This window comes from Trachymyrmex septentrionalis, unplaced genomic scaffold (genome assembly GCF_001594115.1).
Source record: "Trachymyrmex septentrionalis isolate Tsep2-gDNA-1 unplaced genomic scaffold, Tsep1.0 scaffold60, whole genome shotgun sequence".
Lineage (NCBI taxonomy): Eukaryota > Metazoa > Arthropoda > Insecta > Hymenoptera > Formicidae > Trachymyrmex > Trachymyrmex septentrionalis.
Genome location: NW_017305779.1, coordinates 4,078,064 through 4,094,225, shown reverse-complemented (window position 1 = coordinate 4,094,225; position 16,162 = coordinate 4,078,064). Strand labels below are relative to the sequence as shown.

At 28.1% G+C, this 16,162-nt stretch overlaps 1 protein-coding gene across 1 annotated transcript in view; it reads right to left on the bottom strand.

Annotated features, from left to right (window-relative positions):
• LOC108752607 (octopamine receptor beta-3R-like) overlaps window positions 1-8,190 on the bottom strand; it is a 104,175-nt gene extending 95,985 nt beyond the window's left edge. The window contains exons 1-2 of the mRNA XM_018493554.1: window positions 7,328-8,190; window positions 6,688-6,985 (exon numbers count right to left, since the gene is read on the bottom strand). Of these exons, the coding sequence (XP_018349056.1) occupies window positions 6,688-6,985; window positions 7,328-7,984 (955 nt within the window). The 5' untranslated portion in view covers window positions 7,985-8,190. The remainder of the gene's footprint in view (window positions 1-6,687; window positions 6,986-7,327) is intronic.
• Between the last annotated feature and the right edge of the window lie 7,972 nt (window positions 8,191-16,162).

Below are 16,162 nucleotides of genomic sequence, written 5' to 3'. Positions count from 1 at the left end.
TATATATATATATATGTATACATCTTTTGAAAGTTTGAAGTGAAGGAAGTTTTGTGAAGACACCTAATCAGACTTCCATTCACTACGCAGTAAAGTGATTCGACGCAAAACTTATCGGTATGCGAAGTCTATCTTACCAAAAGGTACAATCACACAGAAATGTGATATGTTTTATACACACATACGTATATATATATATTACATGTAAAGTATGTAAAAGACTATTTGTACTCATGTTTCCTACAAAACTGAAATTATGTTGTCTTTGCTTTGTAGAGAGTTAAGTCAGCGACTAAATTGTTAAAAAAGCTCTATTTAATTTTGAAAATTAATCTTGAAAAAAGTTACATAAAGCAGAATCCAATTTCATTATTGTCTTCTTTTTGCGATTCTAACTGGTTCTTTTATTGCATATGCTTCGTGCCATAAATAGCTGTTTTCGTGAAAATTATTTAATCTTCTATGTTAATATTTTATAAAGGATAATATTACACTACAAAAAAAATTATTTATTAAGCAGTATAATAATGTATTATATTTCGTTGCACGATTTTCTTCGTTATTTATCTACAATCAGTGGTATCGATTTCGTTCGACCGGACACTTTACGAACGTAAATATTGAGAAAGTATACCATCAAACAGTACCAGAAAGTGTTCCCAAGCAAGTATATTGCCACGATTGCAATTGTTGGTTATAGTACAAGGTTATAATATAGGTTATAATACAAGGGCGCTATTGTAAATCAAATTCCTTACCAAAAAGCGAAATTGGACGTGTATTAATCTGTTTCACAAACACTGTAGTGCCTGCAAGCTCCGTTTGTGTTCTGTACAGTTGACACAATCACCGTTTATTTGAACATAGAAGAGATTTGTTCGGTTTATTTTACGTTCTCTTTGCAGCTATTTTAAACAGTCTTTCATTGAAGATTATTAAATAATCCTTTTTTTGAAAAATTTTGTTTAGAAATTTTATTTAAAAGAAATTCTTCGTTTTAATGAAAGATTTTGTTATTTAGAAGAAATTCTTTGTTTTAATGAAAGATTTTCTAGTATTTTATATTTGATAAAAATAAGAAATAAATAATCCGTTATCTCTTCAAAAAATTAATTAAAGGAATTAAAAAAATAAGAAAGTACAAAATAATGAATTAGTAAAACCATAAATAGTAAAACCATACATAAAAATGAGATGATTCTTAGAAATCTGTTATATTATCTATTGTAACTCGAACGTGAGATGATTCTCATAATATGTTAATATTATTAGATATTTGAGTATTTATGTATTTCTGCGACTGATGAGGACTAAGTATAGTTGAAACGTACCGTTAAACTTTATTGTCGGAAAATTATAATTTGTGATTAATAAATATTATTTAGTACACCTAACTGTAGCTCGTTAATGTATTGACCTGGGTTTTAGTATTTATTAATTTGTTGTAAGTTATACGAGCGAAAAGAATTGATATTATTTATATTGTAATACAAAATAATAATTACTGAAAATGATGTTTAGTCGTAAAACGAAGAATAAAACAAACTTTTATTTTTCCCGACATGTTTGTTCGTGCAAGTGAATTTAACTATTCCGAACAGCAAGTAACTGCATAGTACCGTGTGCGGAAAATAATGTTTATCTAATTAAGTCTCGCGTGGCAAGGGTCAAGTCGCCTGCCGGCGACAGAATTAAAATGCAATTTCTGCTTCGTGGCAAAATTAAGTTTTCACCTTCTCTCTTGCGCGTCTGCTTAGCATAACCATGCGTATTTACATTTATTACGTGGCTAATTTATTTCCATCATTACGTCCCGACCCATTCTTTTCGTGAGGTTCACCTCGTTTTAAGCTCTAAATTACCAACGCAAAATTTCCAGCACGAAAAGCGTAACGTGAGGTCATATATATCTTGACACATTCTAAAAAAGAATTTTAAGACTAAAAAAAGCACATGAAGTTGAATAAAATAACAGGAATAGAAGCCATTGTATTCTTATAACTGAAATAACGAAATAGATAAAGTAATGGTACTAAAAATTATTTGACAATGAATCTATACATATGTAAGATATAAATAATAATATATATGTTTAATATATGTTTACGTATTTTTTAAATATAAAATAATTAATAACAATAGAAGAAAAATAATAAAGCTCGGTTTTTTTACAAGGCAAAGCTTCTTTTACTTACAGTTTAAATTTTTACTATAAAGTAATAGAAACAAAAAAAACCTTTTGCTTCTAGAATTTCTTATCAAGACACAAATGCGGAATCGTGAAATTAAAATTAAATTTACTGTATCTGATTAACCAAATTTCAAAATGTTACATCATCGATAGAGAAATTACCGTGACAATTGATGTCCTTAATAACGCATTAGCGACCTAATTAATACCTCGCCGAAACTAATTTAATGAGGCTTGTTCCATGATGTTCGCGTAATATTACTCAGGAATTGTATAGGTAAGAGAGAGAGAGAGAGAGAGAGAGGGAGGGAGAAGGGAGAGAGAGGGAGGAAGAGAGGGGAGAGAGAGAGAGAGAGAGAGAGAGAGAGAGAGAGAGAGAGAGAGAGAAGAAAGAGAGGAAACGGTGGTTTCAGTTCGGGTTTCTGTTCGGGAAATAGCTTCCGATTTCGGAAATTGCCGGGCGGGATATTGGTTCTCTCTTCTCGTCGATAATATTTACGATACCTTCCGCTTTCCGTATGTGGATCTTACTCGGATCCATTAGGTGATGCTTTCGATACACACAGCGTTGCAATGTATGATGCAATAACTGTTTCATTGAAAATTCCACTTTATAAAACAGATTCATGAATGAAGATGAAGTTGTTATAATTTTCGTTCATACGAGATTCACAAATTTCTATGTTATTCATTTCATTTAAATAGTATCTTTTATATAGTATCTTTATAATTTATGATTTTATATTATAGTTTTATTTTGTATTTTATATATATAATACATATACGTATATATTTATAATAATAAATAATAATAAATAGAATAATAACAATAAATATAGACGTCATTAGTCTTTTTATATTATTATAATAATATTTATGTTATTACAAAATATTTATATTAAGTATTGCAGAATTAAGATATAATGTAGAATCTAAATATGAAATGGATAGCTATACAATTAATAATATAAGTTATAATTATGAAATAATATTATGTAGAATTGTATAACATGAAATGTTACGAAAGTATGGAAAACTGAAATAAAGTAAATAATCTAAAAAGATATATAAACTCAAAAAATATATGTAAATATATGTAATATATGTAAAAAATAAAATATATGTAATATAAAATCGCTTTTTTTTAGTATACCTGTAAATAATAAATATACTTTAATTGTATATTTACAGCTTACTTTTTGCTTTAAGAATTAATTGCTTTTTAAATTTTCATCACGACACGTTTTTCGGTTAACGAGTCATTTGTACAACTCATAAAATAGCTTTTTCAGGATTAATCAATTATTTTTTCTCAACAAAAATAGCTCAACGAAATTTTTATCCTCATCGTGAGGGAAAAGGGAAAGGTACTGCTGGCACGGATGCACTACTAACTTGATGGGGTTTAATTGAATTTTCAGACTGTCCGAGTCGACAGATAAAACCACGCTAATGAAAACGCTCGATGAAACGGGTTGGAGCCATATGCAAATCTGTTGATTACTCTCCCGTGTATTCTATATATTCCAACTCCTAGAAATCCAATCCAAAAGACAGCTTTGTATGCTTGTCTTTTTACCTCCTCCTTTCTCTGCGTATCTTTATCTGTCTAATAAAAAATAAAATATACATATAATATATATCAAAGATAATATATATATATATCAAAGATATCATTAAAATATGAATATTTTTCTAAATAAATGAAAGTTTTTTCACACAAAAATTCTCGGAATATATAAAAATCGAGTTACTTCAAAATACCTAAAAATTTGTAATTAATATTTTAAATAATGGAAATGAAAAATTGTATCATCTTACAATATTAAATAAATTAACAAACTAAAAAAATGCAGAAAAAAATGTAATTATATTTAATTCCTATCTTGCTTTTTATTGAATCATTGCGGTTGCAATTCAGTAACAATTTCTGCAGGGATATGTAATTGTGGTAACAAAATTCGCAGACGCCAATATTATTGCGCAAACTTTCACCGATATTTCATAGTCGCATGATTTAACGTTCAACCGACACTTTACCAATTTAAAATGGAAAGCACCTGATAACATCCATACTGATTGGTACAATAATTGCACTTGGCAAAGCTATTTTTAAGTGAATAACAATAATAAATATTTTTATCTTTAAATAATCTGAATTGTTTTAAAGTGTCCATATCTATAAAAATTCAATTAAAAAATACTGTTCAATGAAATATTGTTAATTATTTAATTATAATTATATTATTATATAATTTGAATGTTCCCTTCAACAATTATATAATCATAAAGAAATATATCTATACAATTTTTAAATGTTAGTATTAATAAATATATATTAGGATATAATCAAATGATAATATTTAACTGTTTAATAGACAATAAAATGAAAACTGGAGAAATGTAATCAAATTCTGTAATCGATAAGAACATTCATTACGGAATTAATATAACGTTGTAGAATACTGGAAAGCATACGTGAATCTGAAATTCAAGTACTTCCATCATCGCGCATAATTTAGAACATTATTTTGATAGGAAATCTCGGACTGACATGAAAATACTTAACATGGCACATGTGTTAATGTTGGCAGCTAACAATTTGACTTCAGCATTATTTTCCAGACTATATGTATGTGACCGTATTACATATTCGTGGAATGCAATCTTGTTGAAGAACAAGCACACATGTACGTCAGACTATTCGAATTATCGAAATTGCGCTCGGCTTTCATTAACCAAAAAATATTACATGTTATTTATACATTTAAATACATTTAAAATTTTTATTTGAAATCAATTTTGATTGAAGTAGATATCAAATCGTTAAATTTATTAAACTCGCACGTGATTAATTATAAGTGTATTATTTATTATTGATTTATTTTACTCTTTTATGATCCAAATTTTTATTTTAATTAATAAGAGTTTTATTGATTCTGAAAAAATAAATTTTAATTATTTAAAAAGAAATTAAATCAATATTTAATTATAAAAAATTTAAACTAATTAAGCAATTGTTAATTTAAAATTTAATAATTTAAAAATCTTATTTTAAATTTAAATAAAATAGAGATTTATATTTAAAAATATGAGGTTATTTTTTAATATAAAAATGTGAAGAAAATTTCATTATCTTATTGTTATAAATTTGAGTTTCTTAAGAATTGAGTTTAATGGAGACTCCAATTCATTCACGTGAACTGTTATGACACTCATTGATGATGAGAATAGCTGAAACGTGATTTTATTAATGGACCGCAAAATCCTATTTTCCCGCATGAATAATGCTCACTACCATTTTCGATTGCCAACCATAGATAATTGCAAATCGCTTTCATCATATATAATAGAACCGTGTTAAAGATTTTGTATCAATTTATAAATCTCGCACGTTTATCACAAAACGGCTAAACGTATTCTCAAAAATCTTAGAAGATTTGCTGTATTTAAATCTTTAATTAGTTTCCCTAAATTTTTGCCAAGAGAAAATTGATGCAAATTCTTTTAGAAAATTTTACGATTTGCTTTACCAAAAATTATTGAAATCATCATTATGGATTCTAATTAAAGAATACATTGCTTTAAATTAAATTTTAAAAAACTTGTATAATATTTGAAATTATCCTTACACAACTATGTATTACTTCTCTCGATAATTGTATGCAAGAATATTCTGTTATCAAACCACTTTATCGATCGAGAGAGAGAGAGAATATGGAACTAAATTGATGTCGCCGTCAAAATGGATCGCGGAAGATATTATTAGGAAAGGCTCTATATAGAATAATAGAACGCATTTCATTGCGTAATCGCACAAAATACGCTATGGATACTGCAGTAGAAATAGTGGATTCTGCTCACAGTTCTATACATGGAAGTGAAGGGGACATTCACGTTCGTATAATGGCTTAAGGAGATAAGAGGATTTTACGCGAACGAGCATTTACCATTTCTGTCGAAATATACGACCACGCCAACAGACGCACGATGCGAGAATATACGTTTCAAGTAATTGTACATTAAACTTCGACGCTAGTGTAACTGTTACTTGCTAATTTTTATCATTTCATCGCATAATTCGAGTTCAAAATTTTGTGCGTCAAAGACATTCACACCTTGAATTTGAATTTGAATATCTAACTACATACAGCAGTCATATATATGACTTTTACACATAAACATCATAGATAGTAATCCGAAAATATCTGAAAACCTAATATTCTTTATTACATATTTTCTGTTGTTCTGAATTATAAATATTTTAAATATTTTCTTCAACATTATTGATGTAATATTATTAAGTAACCTTTCTAATACATTTTTTTTATCTCAAATTATCAAGAAAGCATGTTTAAAATATGATACAGTATTAGAGTTAAGTATACTTGTTATTTATTTATTTCATAAAGAGCCTTGAGTTTTTATCTCGAATTTTGCTATTTATACGAATATATTATAATTGAATACACACATATGGACGGAGTTCCACTCACCGTTAACGGCGTGGAGCTCCGTGGGCACTGCGAAGTGTGCTGTATGAAGGGCTAGCTCACCGGTATCGGCAGCGGCCTGCAGCAACATCTGTTGATGATGATGATGTCGCGTAGATGAGCGATGATGGTGTACGCTATTGAGGACGATGTTGCTGGACGTCCGGCTGAGCGCTTTTCGTTGTCGAATTGCCTCTTTGTAGATCTTACAGTACATGATAATCATCACCAGACCTGGGATCCAAAAGGATACGCAGGAACTGATGAGCGCGTATGGTAAATTTACTCGGAACTCGCAACTCTGAAACACCAAAGAATGTCGCAAATTATTTCGATCATTAATATAATTTAATGAGAAATAAAATAGATATATAAATATGAGAATAAAAATAAATCTTGTAATAGCTGATAAATTAATGTAATAAAAAAAGGTGAATTAAAACAATTGTATGAAAAATTTTAAAAAAGTTATTTATTATCATTGAAGTTAGAAGTTTTGTATTTTTAAATTTTTTCAAATTTTAAAATATTCCGTCTTTTACATCAAGCTTATATAATTAAAAGATTATCGACAATTTTCATATTCATAACTTATACGTCAAAAACTTTTTAAAGCTATTTAAAGAAAAAAATTTCTCCGTACCTCCGGGTGCTTCACCATGTATTCTAGATGTTCTTTTGTCGTGTACCATCCCATGAAAATTGGAATAAAGCTTATCAGCGCCGGCAGGACCCAAGCGCTACCCAGCATACATCCCACAGTACTCTGCTTCATTATCACTGTGTACTCAAGCGGGCTTACTATGGCATAATATCTGTCCACACTGATACAACAAAGATGGAGGATGCTGGCGGTGCTGAAGTACACGTCCAGCGAATTCCACAGGTCGCACATAACCGTCCCAAAGAGCCATTTTCCTCCTGAGAGCTCCACTGAGGCATTGAAGGTCATGGCGCACATTGCCACCAAGAGATCGGCCGCTGCCAGACTAACAACGTAACAGTTAGTGACTACTCGTAATCTACGATGCCTCCGCACGCTGGCAATCACTAGCATGTTGCCCAAAACCGCCGTAGTGATGATGGTGCCCATAATAATACCCTTGATCGCCACCACTAGCACGTTGACATTTTCGGGAAGATTTTCCACCGTCGGATTTTCTACTGATGACGTTACATTTGCGGCTGTTGTTGTGGTCGCTGTTGTGCTAAAGGCGGTAATGGTGTTGTTGAAGACTGATGAAGACGTGGAATCCATTTGAGGTAGGCCCGTCGACATCGCCGCCATTACGTTCATCATGGTGACGGTGAATGTTGGCTCACCGTTTATGTTGCAGGAAACGATTTTTCTTGAGTGATCCCTCGCTCGTTTTAGACATCATGGTGTTTTGAAAGTCCACGATGATGATAAGAGCGTCATTGAATGAATTATTTTTTTATCACATTGCAAATAGATCGATTATTTCTCCTTAGAAATCATCGTCACAATACACATTCATATTTTAATACAATTACATAACATTGTGATTAATATCTGACATTATTAGATATTGCATTCTTTTCAGGATTTCTTTTTAAGTTTTGAATTAATTATAGCTATTATTGATTGATATTTTGTGTTACGTATTGAAAATTGAAAAAATATTTCCGTATTCTTCGAAATCTCTTCAGAAAATTATATTTCCCAGGCAACATGATTTCCGTACTTTTATCACTGTCCAATATCCAGTTTATTTATACAATAGCCAATACACAATTGTGATGTATACCATAATCTTTTGTTAGCGAAAATAATATTGCATAGCACCATTCTGTATGTCACTGTTCTGTATACAAAAAATGACTCAAATATATATACATATTTTACTACGTATGTAACTTAATCTTTTTTTTTCTCTTTTTTTTTTATTTATTCTTTATTTTTCTTTTATTTATTTTTTTTCCTTAAATGTAATCTTCAAAGATCTTTTTTACATATATCTTATACATATTTCTTTATACACAAAATCTACACATATATAATTATTGTGAATATTTTCTTCTAGGATGAAATTTTCATCCTCCTCAATTTCCAAATCAAGTCTTTTGAGCATTTTTGTAAACTTTTCATCATTTCTCGCATAATTTAGTCTAAATCGCATTAAATTATCTCGCGATAATTTCGCACAGTTCACTATCAATTTTCGTATATCCATTATTACATTTATTGGTCCGAATGCGAGTTTTATCAATTGCAGGAATAATTGTCGGTTGATGATGATGAAGATTAAAACTTCATTTTGATTACCACGCATGATATTAGTTTGATAAGCTTCACCGTTTGATTTAGCACCATTTTTGTTAATATATTGAGGTTTTTGATGATACAAAGTACTTCTATAAAACGACAGTTATATATGAGACACATCAAATGCGTTTTGTCCGATCTACTTTTCGATGGACCGATATAAATTCTGTCAAAAGCAATAAATAAATTTAATCAACTTACTCCGATCGGCAGATCAAAGGATTCTCATTAATCACACGTAACCAAATTGCTTGTCTTTGAAAAAGTGAAATTTAGGATATTAATTTATTTAATTAACTTTAACACCTTTTATACATTAACACATAATATATTTTGTTATGTAGTATAAATTTCATGAAAATTTTACGTGGGATGTCACCAACTACTAAATAATGATGACTAAAGTTGAGCATCTAATCTTTCATTTTGAACTTGAATGCATGATACGCTTGTTAAAATACTTGTTACTCGTATTTGCACGAGATAGATGATGGATATTATTACGTCAAGGCCTCTCCGAACTTTCAACTGTCTGTATGTATTAGTTGATATATGTGTTACAGGCGATACTATTAAGAGGATTTACTTGTGGATGAACTTCTATATAATGCAATTGCCTCTAGCTAGTAGCTATGTATAATTATATAAAGGAGAGAGAGATACATTTCTTAGCAAATTGTTATAATCTAGAACTATATAACTAGAATAGATCGATATCAGGACATCTAATAAAAGAATTTCAAGAGCATTTATATTTATGAGTAAAATTCGCCATTTTTAACTGGAGTAGCGAAAATGTCAATTAATTTGTGCAAGCTTCATGATGGATGTATCGTCACGAACAACATTACATATTCAGCTACTTGGAATTATCATATATTCTTGTTGAGATTATTTTTCTACATTAACTTAATGCATTTCAAATTAAATAACATATGCAGTAATAATAATATAAAAAACATAATGTAAAAAACGTGAAAGTAATAAATAAAGCTTTTCACACACAAGAATTTCGAAATTCTCGAAAAACACAGTTACCTGTATCATAACAGGATTATATGAAGGAGGATTATATGAATCATAATTATCTGTCATGTCGCTCTTAAAAGGAAACCAGCGTAATACTGGACAACGCAGTGAGAATACTTCCTCTTTTATTTTTCGACATTACAAAGCAGTACATCCGGATGTGATATAATTACACAACTGTATATCAGTAGTTGACATAATGAAATATCGGTCAAATTCTCAAAATGCCCGCGGCGATCTTTAATTACTACATCGTCATCAGTAAAATGGCGACACAGTGGCAGTATATTAAAAGCAAAAAGAGGTTAATGACTTCCTGATTCTTGTGGCAGGAATATTTAGAATACAGGAAAGTCTCTTCCTCGTTTCTCGAATAATCGATAAACGCATTCCAGCAAGAGATTCTCAGCTGATCTTTCATATATCTAACAGTAATTCTTTTTTGTGATAATAAGTGTAAATGTAGAATATAAAAAATAGTATTAAAGATAATAATAAACGAATGAAACATAAAAATATAAAGAAATTAACAAAATCTCAAATTTATATATATTATAATATAATAATTGTTTTATATTCACTTTAGAATAATAAACATATTTATTAAAGTTTAATATAAAATAAGTTTATTTTATTATATATATAGAAGTAATTCTCAAAAGCATTTTTGACAGAAGAATTATTGAATTTTCTGAAAATTTGTTCTTACTGTTTACTGAGAGAATTTTATAAGAAATATTGAATGTTTTTATATATAGATTTATTACATCTTTAAATCTTTTATTTCAAGTTTTATTTCAAGAATTTTACTTTCAAAAGAAACATTTAAGACATGTACACACAGTGGGATTCTCAACTGTTATTTGCATAATTTTTAATTAAAGATTTGTACTTATTATTTGAAAAAGACCTCGATTCTAAGGATATTGATGTCGCTTTCTTTTGCAATTTAAATAGATACGAATGAATTCTTTTAATGAAAGATGAATCGGCGGTATCATAAAATTTAGATCGCCCTCGATTCGAAGCTTTGCCTACCTCTAAGTAATTACAAGACAAGACAAAAGTAACGAACAACTTTTAATCAGGCAGCAGCTTCCACTTAACGTAATTCGTCGTGAAACTCAACTATGATTTATTGTAAAAAGAAGAAAATTGGAATATCATTTATGAAAAGCAAACAGATAAAATGATTAATACAGTATAAAACATTAAATTGGAATAATTTAAAAAAGAAATTAAATGTGATAAACATTCTTCTATAAATTGATTAAAATAAAAATATGTAATTATAAAAATAGAATTCAAAAGTCAAATTGTATTTAATTCAAGATAATAAACTATTATTTAAAAAGAATAAATATATTGCACTATTGACATATTGTACTGTTGTACTATCGACTAATTTTAGATTTGAAAAAATAAATGTATATATACAAAACTTGATAATAAAGTTAGGAAATAATAAAATAAATTTTTTTATTATATATTGTTTTCATTACTTTTAAATTATTAAATAATTATATATATCTTTTTCTTATTTATGTAATATTTAAAATATATATAATAAAATAATCAAGATGTTAATTTTGGATAATTATATAATAGAATTATAAATAGATTAAAATTTTAAAACAGTTATATCTTATATGCACATGAAGAAAGGTACAAAGAAAGATAAAAGTAAAAATATAATAAAGTATATCTAATAAACATCTAATATCTTTTTAACAAATTTTTGTGAGAAAGTTCCTAACTTTTTCTAAGTAGAATCCTTAACATGGTAACATTAGAATCTTTGCATCTACGTACGTGATCTTAAAAGGGATCAAATTCTTTGCACAGGAGTTAGTGAATAGATAGAAGATATTGATCTCGTAAGCAGTTTACAGCAGTTATCGCAGTAAAACTATTGTCTATAATAAGATTTATATAGAAATTAGCATTAAACTTTAAATATAATGCTTTAACAATACTTAATATATAATAGAAAAGCTTATTGATATTGTTCACTACTAGTTAGAAGTAGTGCACTGCACTTTATTTAACGTTTTTGGTAATATATAGTTGACTTTATAGTAACTGAATATGATTCTTTCTTATATGATTCTTTGTTATAATATTCAAAATATAAAATTGTGTATAATAGAATTCTTAATTTATTAATATCTATTTTTGGATTCCTAGGATTATTACATTTAAAAAATTATAATCAAAGTAATATAATTTTAAATATGTCAAGAATAATATACTTTAAAAATGTCGTTAAATATTTTCTATTTTCTAAAATTATTATTTGAATACATAAAATTTTCTAGAAAAATTATTATGTATTGGAAAATAAATTGAAGTTTTTTTTTAAAACGTAGAAAACAATTATAATGTAGCTATTGCTCTTTACAAAATTCTTTATATTATAATTTATTATTTATATAAATGTTTTTAATAAATTGCACATGTGCAATGTGATTGTATTATTATATTTTAATAATATTGATAATAATAATAATAACTTTAATGAATGTAGTGGTTAACGAGTAGAAATGTATATACAATAATAATGTTAGAATCAATATTGTATTTCATAATTTTTTATTTCTATAATTTAATTTTTCTTTCTGTGTTGATATTCTTCTTCTCTTCATGTTATTAATAAAGATCTTTATCAGAATTATGATCGTTTTAAAATATTAAATAGACTAACTTACGTTTATTTTCACAAAGTATGAAAATAAACACAGAGTACATCTCTCTCGAATATTTGTATGTGAATCGTAAGTTACAAATTGTAATCGAATGCTCGCGTGTTTACGTGAAATCCAATCTTGTGAGTGAAGAATCAGCACCTCTACTGAGGAAGAGTTTTCTTCTCGAATCACGAATTTGCGCGCTTATCGACGATTCCTCTCGATCGTATTACGAGATCTTGTAAAAAAGATTTCAAGAGCTGAAAAAAATGTACGCACTTGTACACAAATGTACTACTTGAGATAGAAAAACTACTTCGCAAAATAGGAACATACACTCAAATACTGAAAAAAAAATTTAAAGAATACAAAATAGTTTAGTACGCAAACAGTTGAAAAAGAGATCGAGAGAAAGAGAAAAACTTTAACGAAAATAAAACTCAGCGAGTAAATTGGAATCTCGAATGGTCACGAAAATATCCGTTATAATATAAATATATTTTTGTGGTTATTGTAAAAAAACATTGTCACAGTCGATATAACAAATAAATTTGTTGACCGCGCATGCATTCAAAATATTAATACAATCGCAATTTGAGCCCACACCACGCAATATACTAGAACGACAAATATTGGTTGAATTTTTCCCGCTTGGATTTGTCAACAATCTTGTTTTTACAAACAACAACTACGATCCGTTTCACATCGTTCAATCAACTCGATCAGGATGGTTATTAAAATTGCGAATGGAGTTAATCAATAGGAATATATGTCAAAACTCGTTTCCACACGTATTCCCAGTGGGAAGAAGAAACCACAAAATCGGAGTAGCGGTTATAAGATTTAATATTAAAAGAAACATAGTGTAGAATGTATGAAAATATTATCTGGTATAAAAATTTGGTATTTTGCATTTTTGTTTTACTTTTCTATAGCACTGTGTTCAGTAATATATAAATAAAATGAAATAATATTTCTGAGAATAAAATTTGAAAAGACTTCGAGGAAAATATTACATTCACAAAAAAGTTGACAGAGAGAGAGAGAGAGAGAGAGAGAGAGAGAGAGAGAGAGAGAGAGAGAAAGAGAGAGAGTACAAATAAAGAATACAAATGAGTTATATTTTACATAAAAAAAAGAGATTTGATCATTCTAAATTATATTTATAATAGAGTTGCTGCGCAAACATTAAGCAAAGATGACAAGAGAGCCTTATTTACTTTTTCTTTAAAGTAATTTTTATTAAATTTACTATTCGTATGTGTATATGTGTGTGTGTGGTGTATGTGTGTAAATTTTTCAAATGTTTTAATTGCCATAAATTAAAATGTCATATATAATAGATACTTGTTTTATAAAAGTTTATTTTAAAATCAAAGTTAATCGGATTAGTTAGATAATTAGTGATCATTTTGTACACAACTAAACATTCCATTTACAATTATATGTATCGGAAGATTCTTTTCTAAATTATACACTTTTACATGAGATAAACGAAATTATCTGTCATTTGCTGTTGCATATAGAAAAAGCGCAAACAAAAATTCGTAAATTTTACGGATGTCTGTACATGTATCTATTTCTCCTTTCCCATCGCGAATGTTATATAAAACTCGTGCTAAAACGCAGCAGCAGTATAATCATCGCACTGGCTCACTGGCGTACAACCAGACACTTTTTGCACCGACAAAGAGCGTGAATAAAATTATATGATGAAAATAAAAAGAGAAAGAAAAGATACTGTACGGTACTCCGTAATAATGGAATGCTACATGTGTTTAAAACTCGGATGATAACATGTAATAATCTGCGCTGTAAATATAATGGAAACTTAAGTACTTTGGCGAGGTATTATTTACAATTCAATTTGCTTAATATTGGATATTAGCTGCTAATAAATAATGTAACAATTAGATAATAATTATTATAATAGATAATCAGACTATAATTATGTGCAACTAAAATAAGATTAAATTAAAATAATGACAAAGAATTATAATCATATCACAAAACTATTATAGAGTCTATTACGAGTATTGTAGAGTCTTTTCTGGGATAATATTGCAAATTGTAATAGTTAAATAGTGTTTTATTTTTATATAGAAGATAATAGTTTGAAAATATTAGCAAGCAATAGGTTTCAATATATGTGCATCGTTGTATAAAAGTAGGTCGGAACGAGTGGCGGTGCAAGCACCGCTTTTCATGGGGCATTAGTTAGATAATTACCGGCAATTAACTGCACCTTCCGAGTGTGGTAATGCATCTTCTTCATAGCATCAGCACAATACGCCATAGATCAAAGTATAGTTGATAATGACTTAAAGGCAATCCAATATAAAAAAGAATTTTTTGTTTTCTATTATATTGAAATAATAAGAAACATTAATATAATATTGACGTTATTGAATAGTAAAAGATATTAATATATATTAAGAAATTATATAATAAAACTGAATAAAATAGATATATGATTTATATATATATCAATTAATTTAAAGTGCGTTGTTGTATTGGATTGAATGATGAAAAAAAGAATATTTTATAAGATTGTTTGTTGCTTTTAGTAAACGTCTTTAAAGAGTTATAATTACGGTCGAAATTGAAATACTTAATTTAATATGTACATACTTTTACGATTCGGCTTTAATTACTAATCTTATTTAGTTGCTGTGTGCACTGCGTAATCAAAATAAAATTAAAACAGATGTTTTCTTCATCGAAATCTCCCGTGACGTTCTTTGAAAAAGAGATTCTATCGTTGGAATGTAATTTTCATAATTAGCTTGAAACTCCTTCATGCAATTATTTCTTCTAAAATTTTTATCATAAAAATTGTATAAAAATTAATTAAGTATTTTTCTCTTTACGCAATTATTTAAAATTATTTTCTTGGAAAATAAAGGATCTTTAATTTTGTGTTTAAAATTGTTTATTAATTAATGCTGTCGTTTTGCTGCTATTTTGCTCGGATTTTTCACATTTAATTACTACGATAGTTACGCTAAAAACAAAGAAGGCTATTTACCGCGTGGAAGAAATTAAGTAATTCTTTTATCGCACAATTACCTAAATGACCGAATTTTGAAAGTTCTTGAAGCAGGAAAATGAATCGCGCTTTTTTGTTATTCACACATCCGTTTAATTAATTTTTTTTTAAATTAGCGTTTTTTTTTTAGTTTAGAAAGTTTTTAATTGATCTACATAACTCTCTAGCAAAAATCAGGATTAATATTGAATATTTAAAAATTGTTGCATATTTAAAATTCATTTAGCTAAAAATTGTGACGACGCTTTAATGTTATTTCCGTATTACGATATTGTGTCATTATTTCAACATTGCTAAACGTCATTTAGTTAGTATAAAAATTTTTACACTTGCTGCGCGTTATTTCTTGATGACAGAGATTGAAATAGAAATTATTTATTGATGTAATATATATTTTCATAATGCTTGAATTGAAATTTTACACTT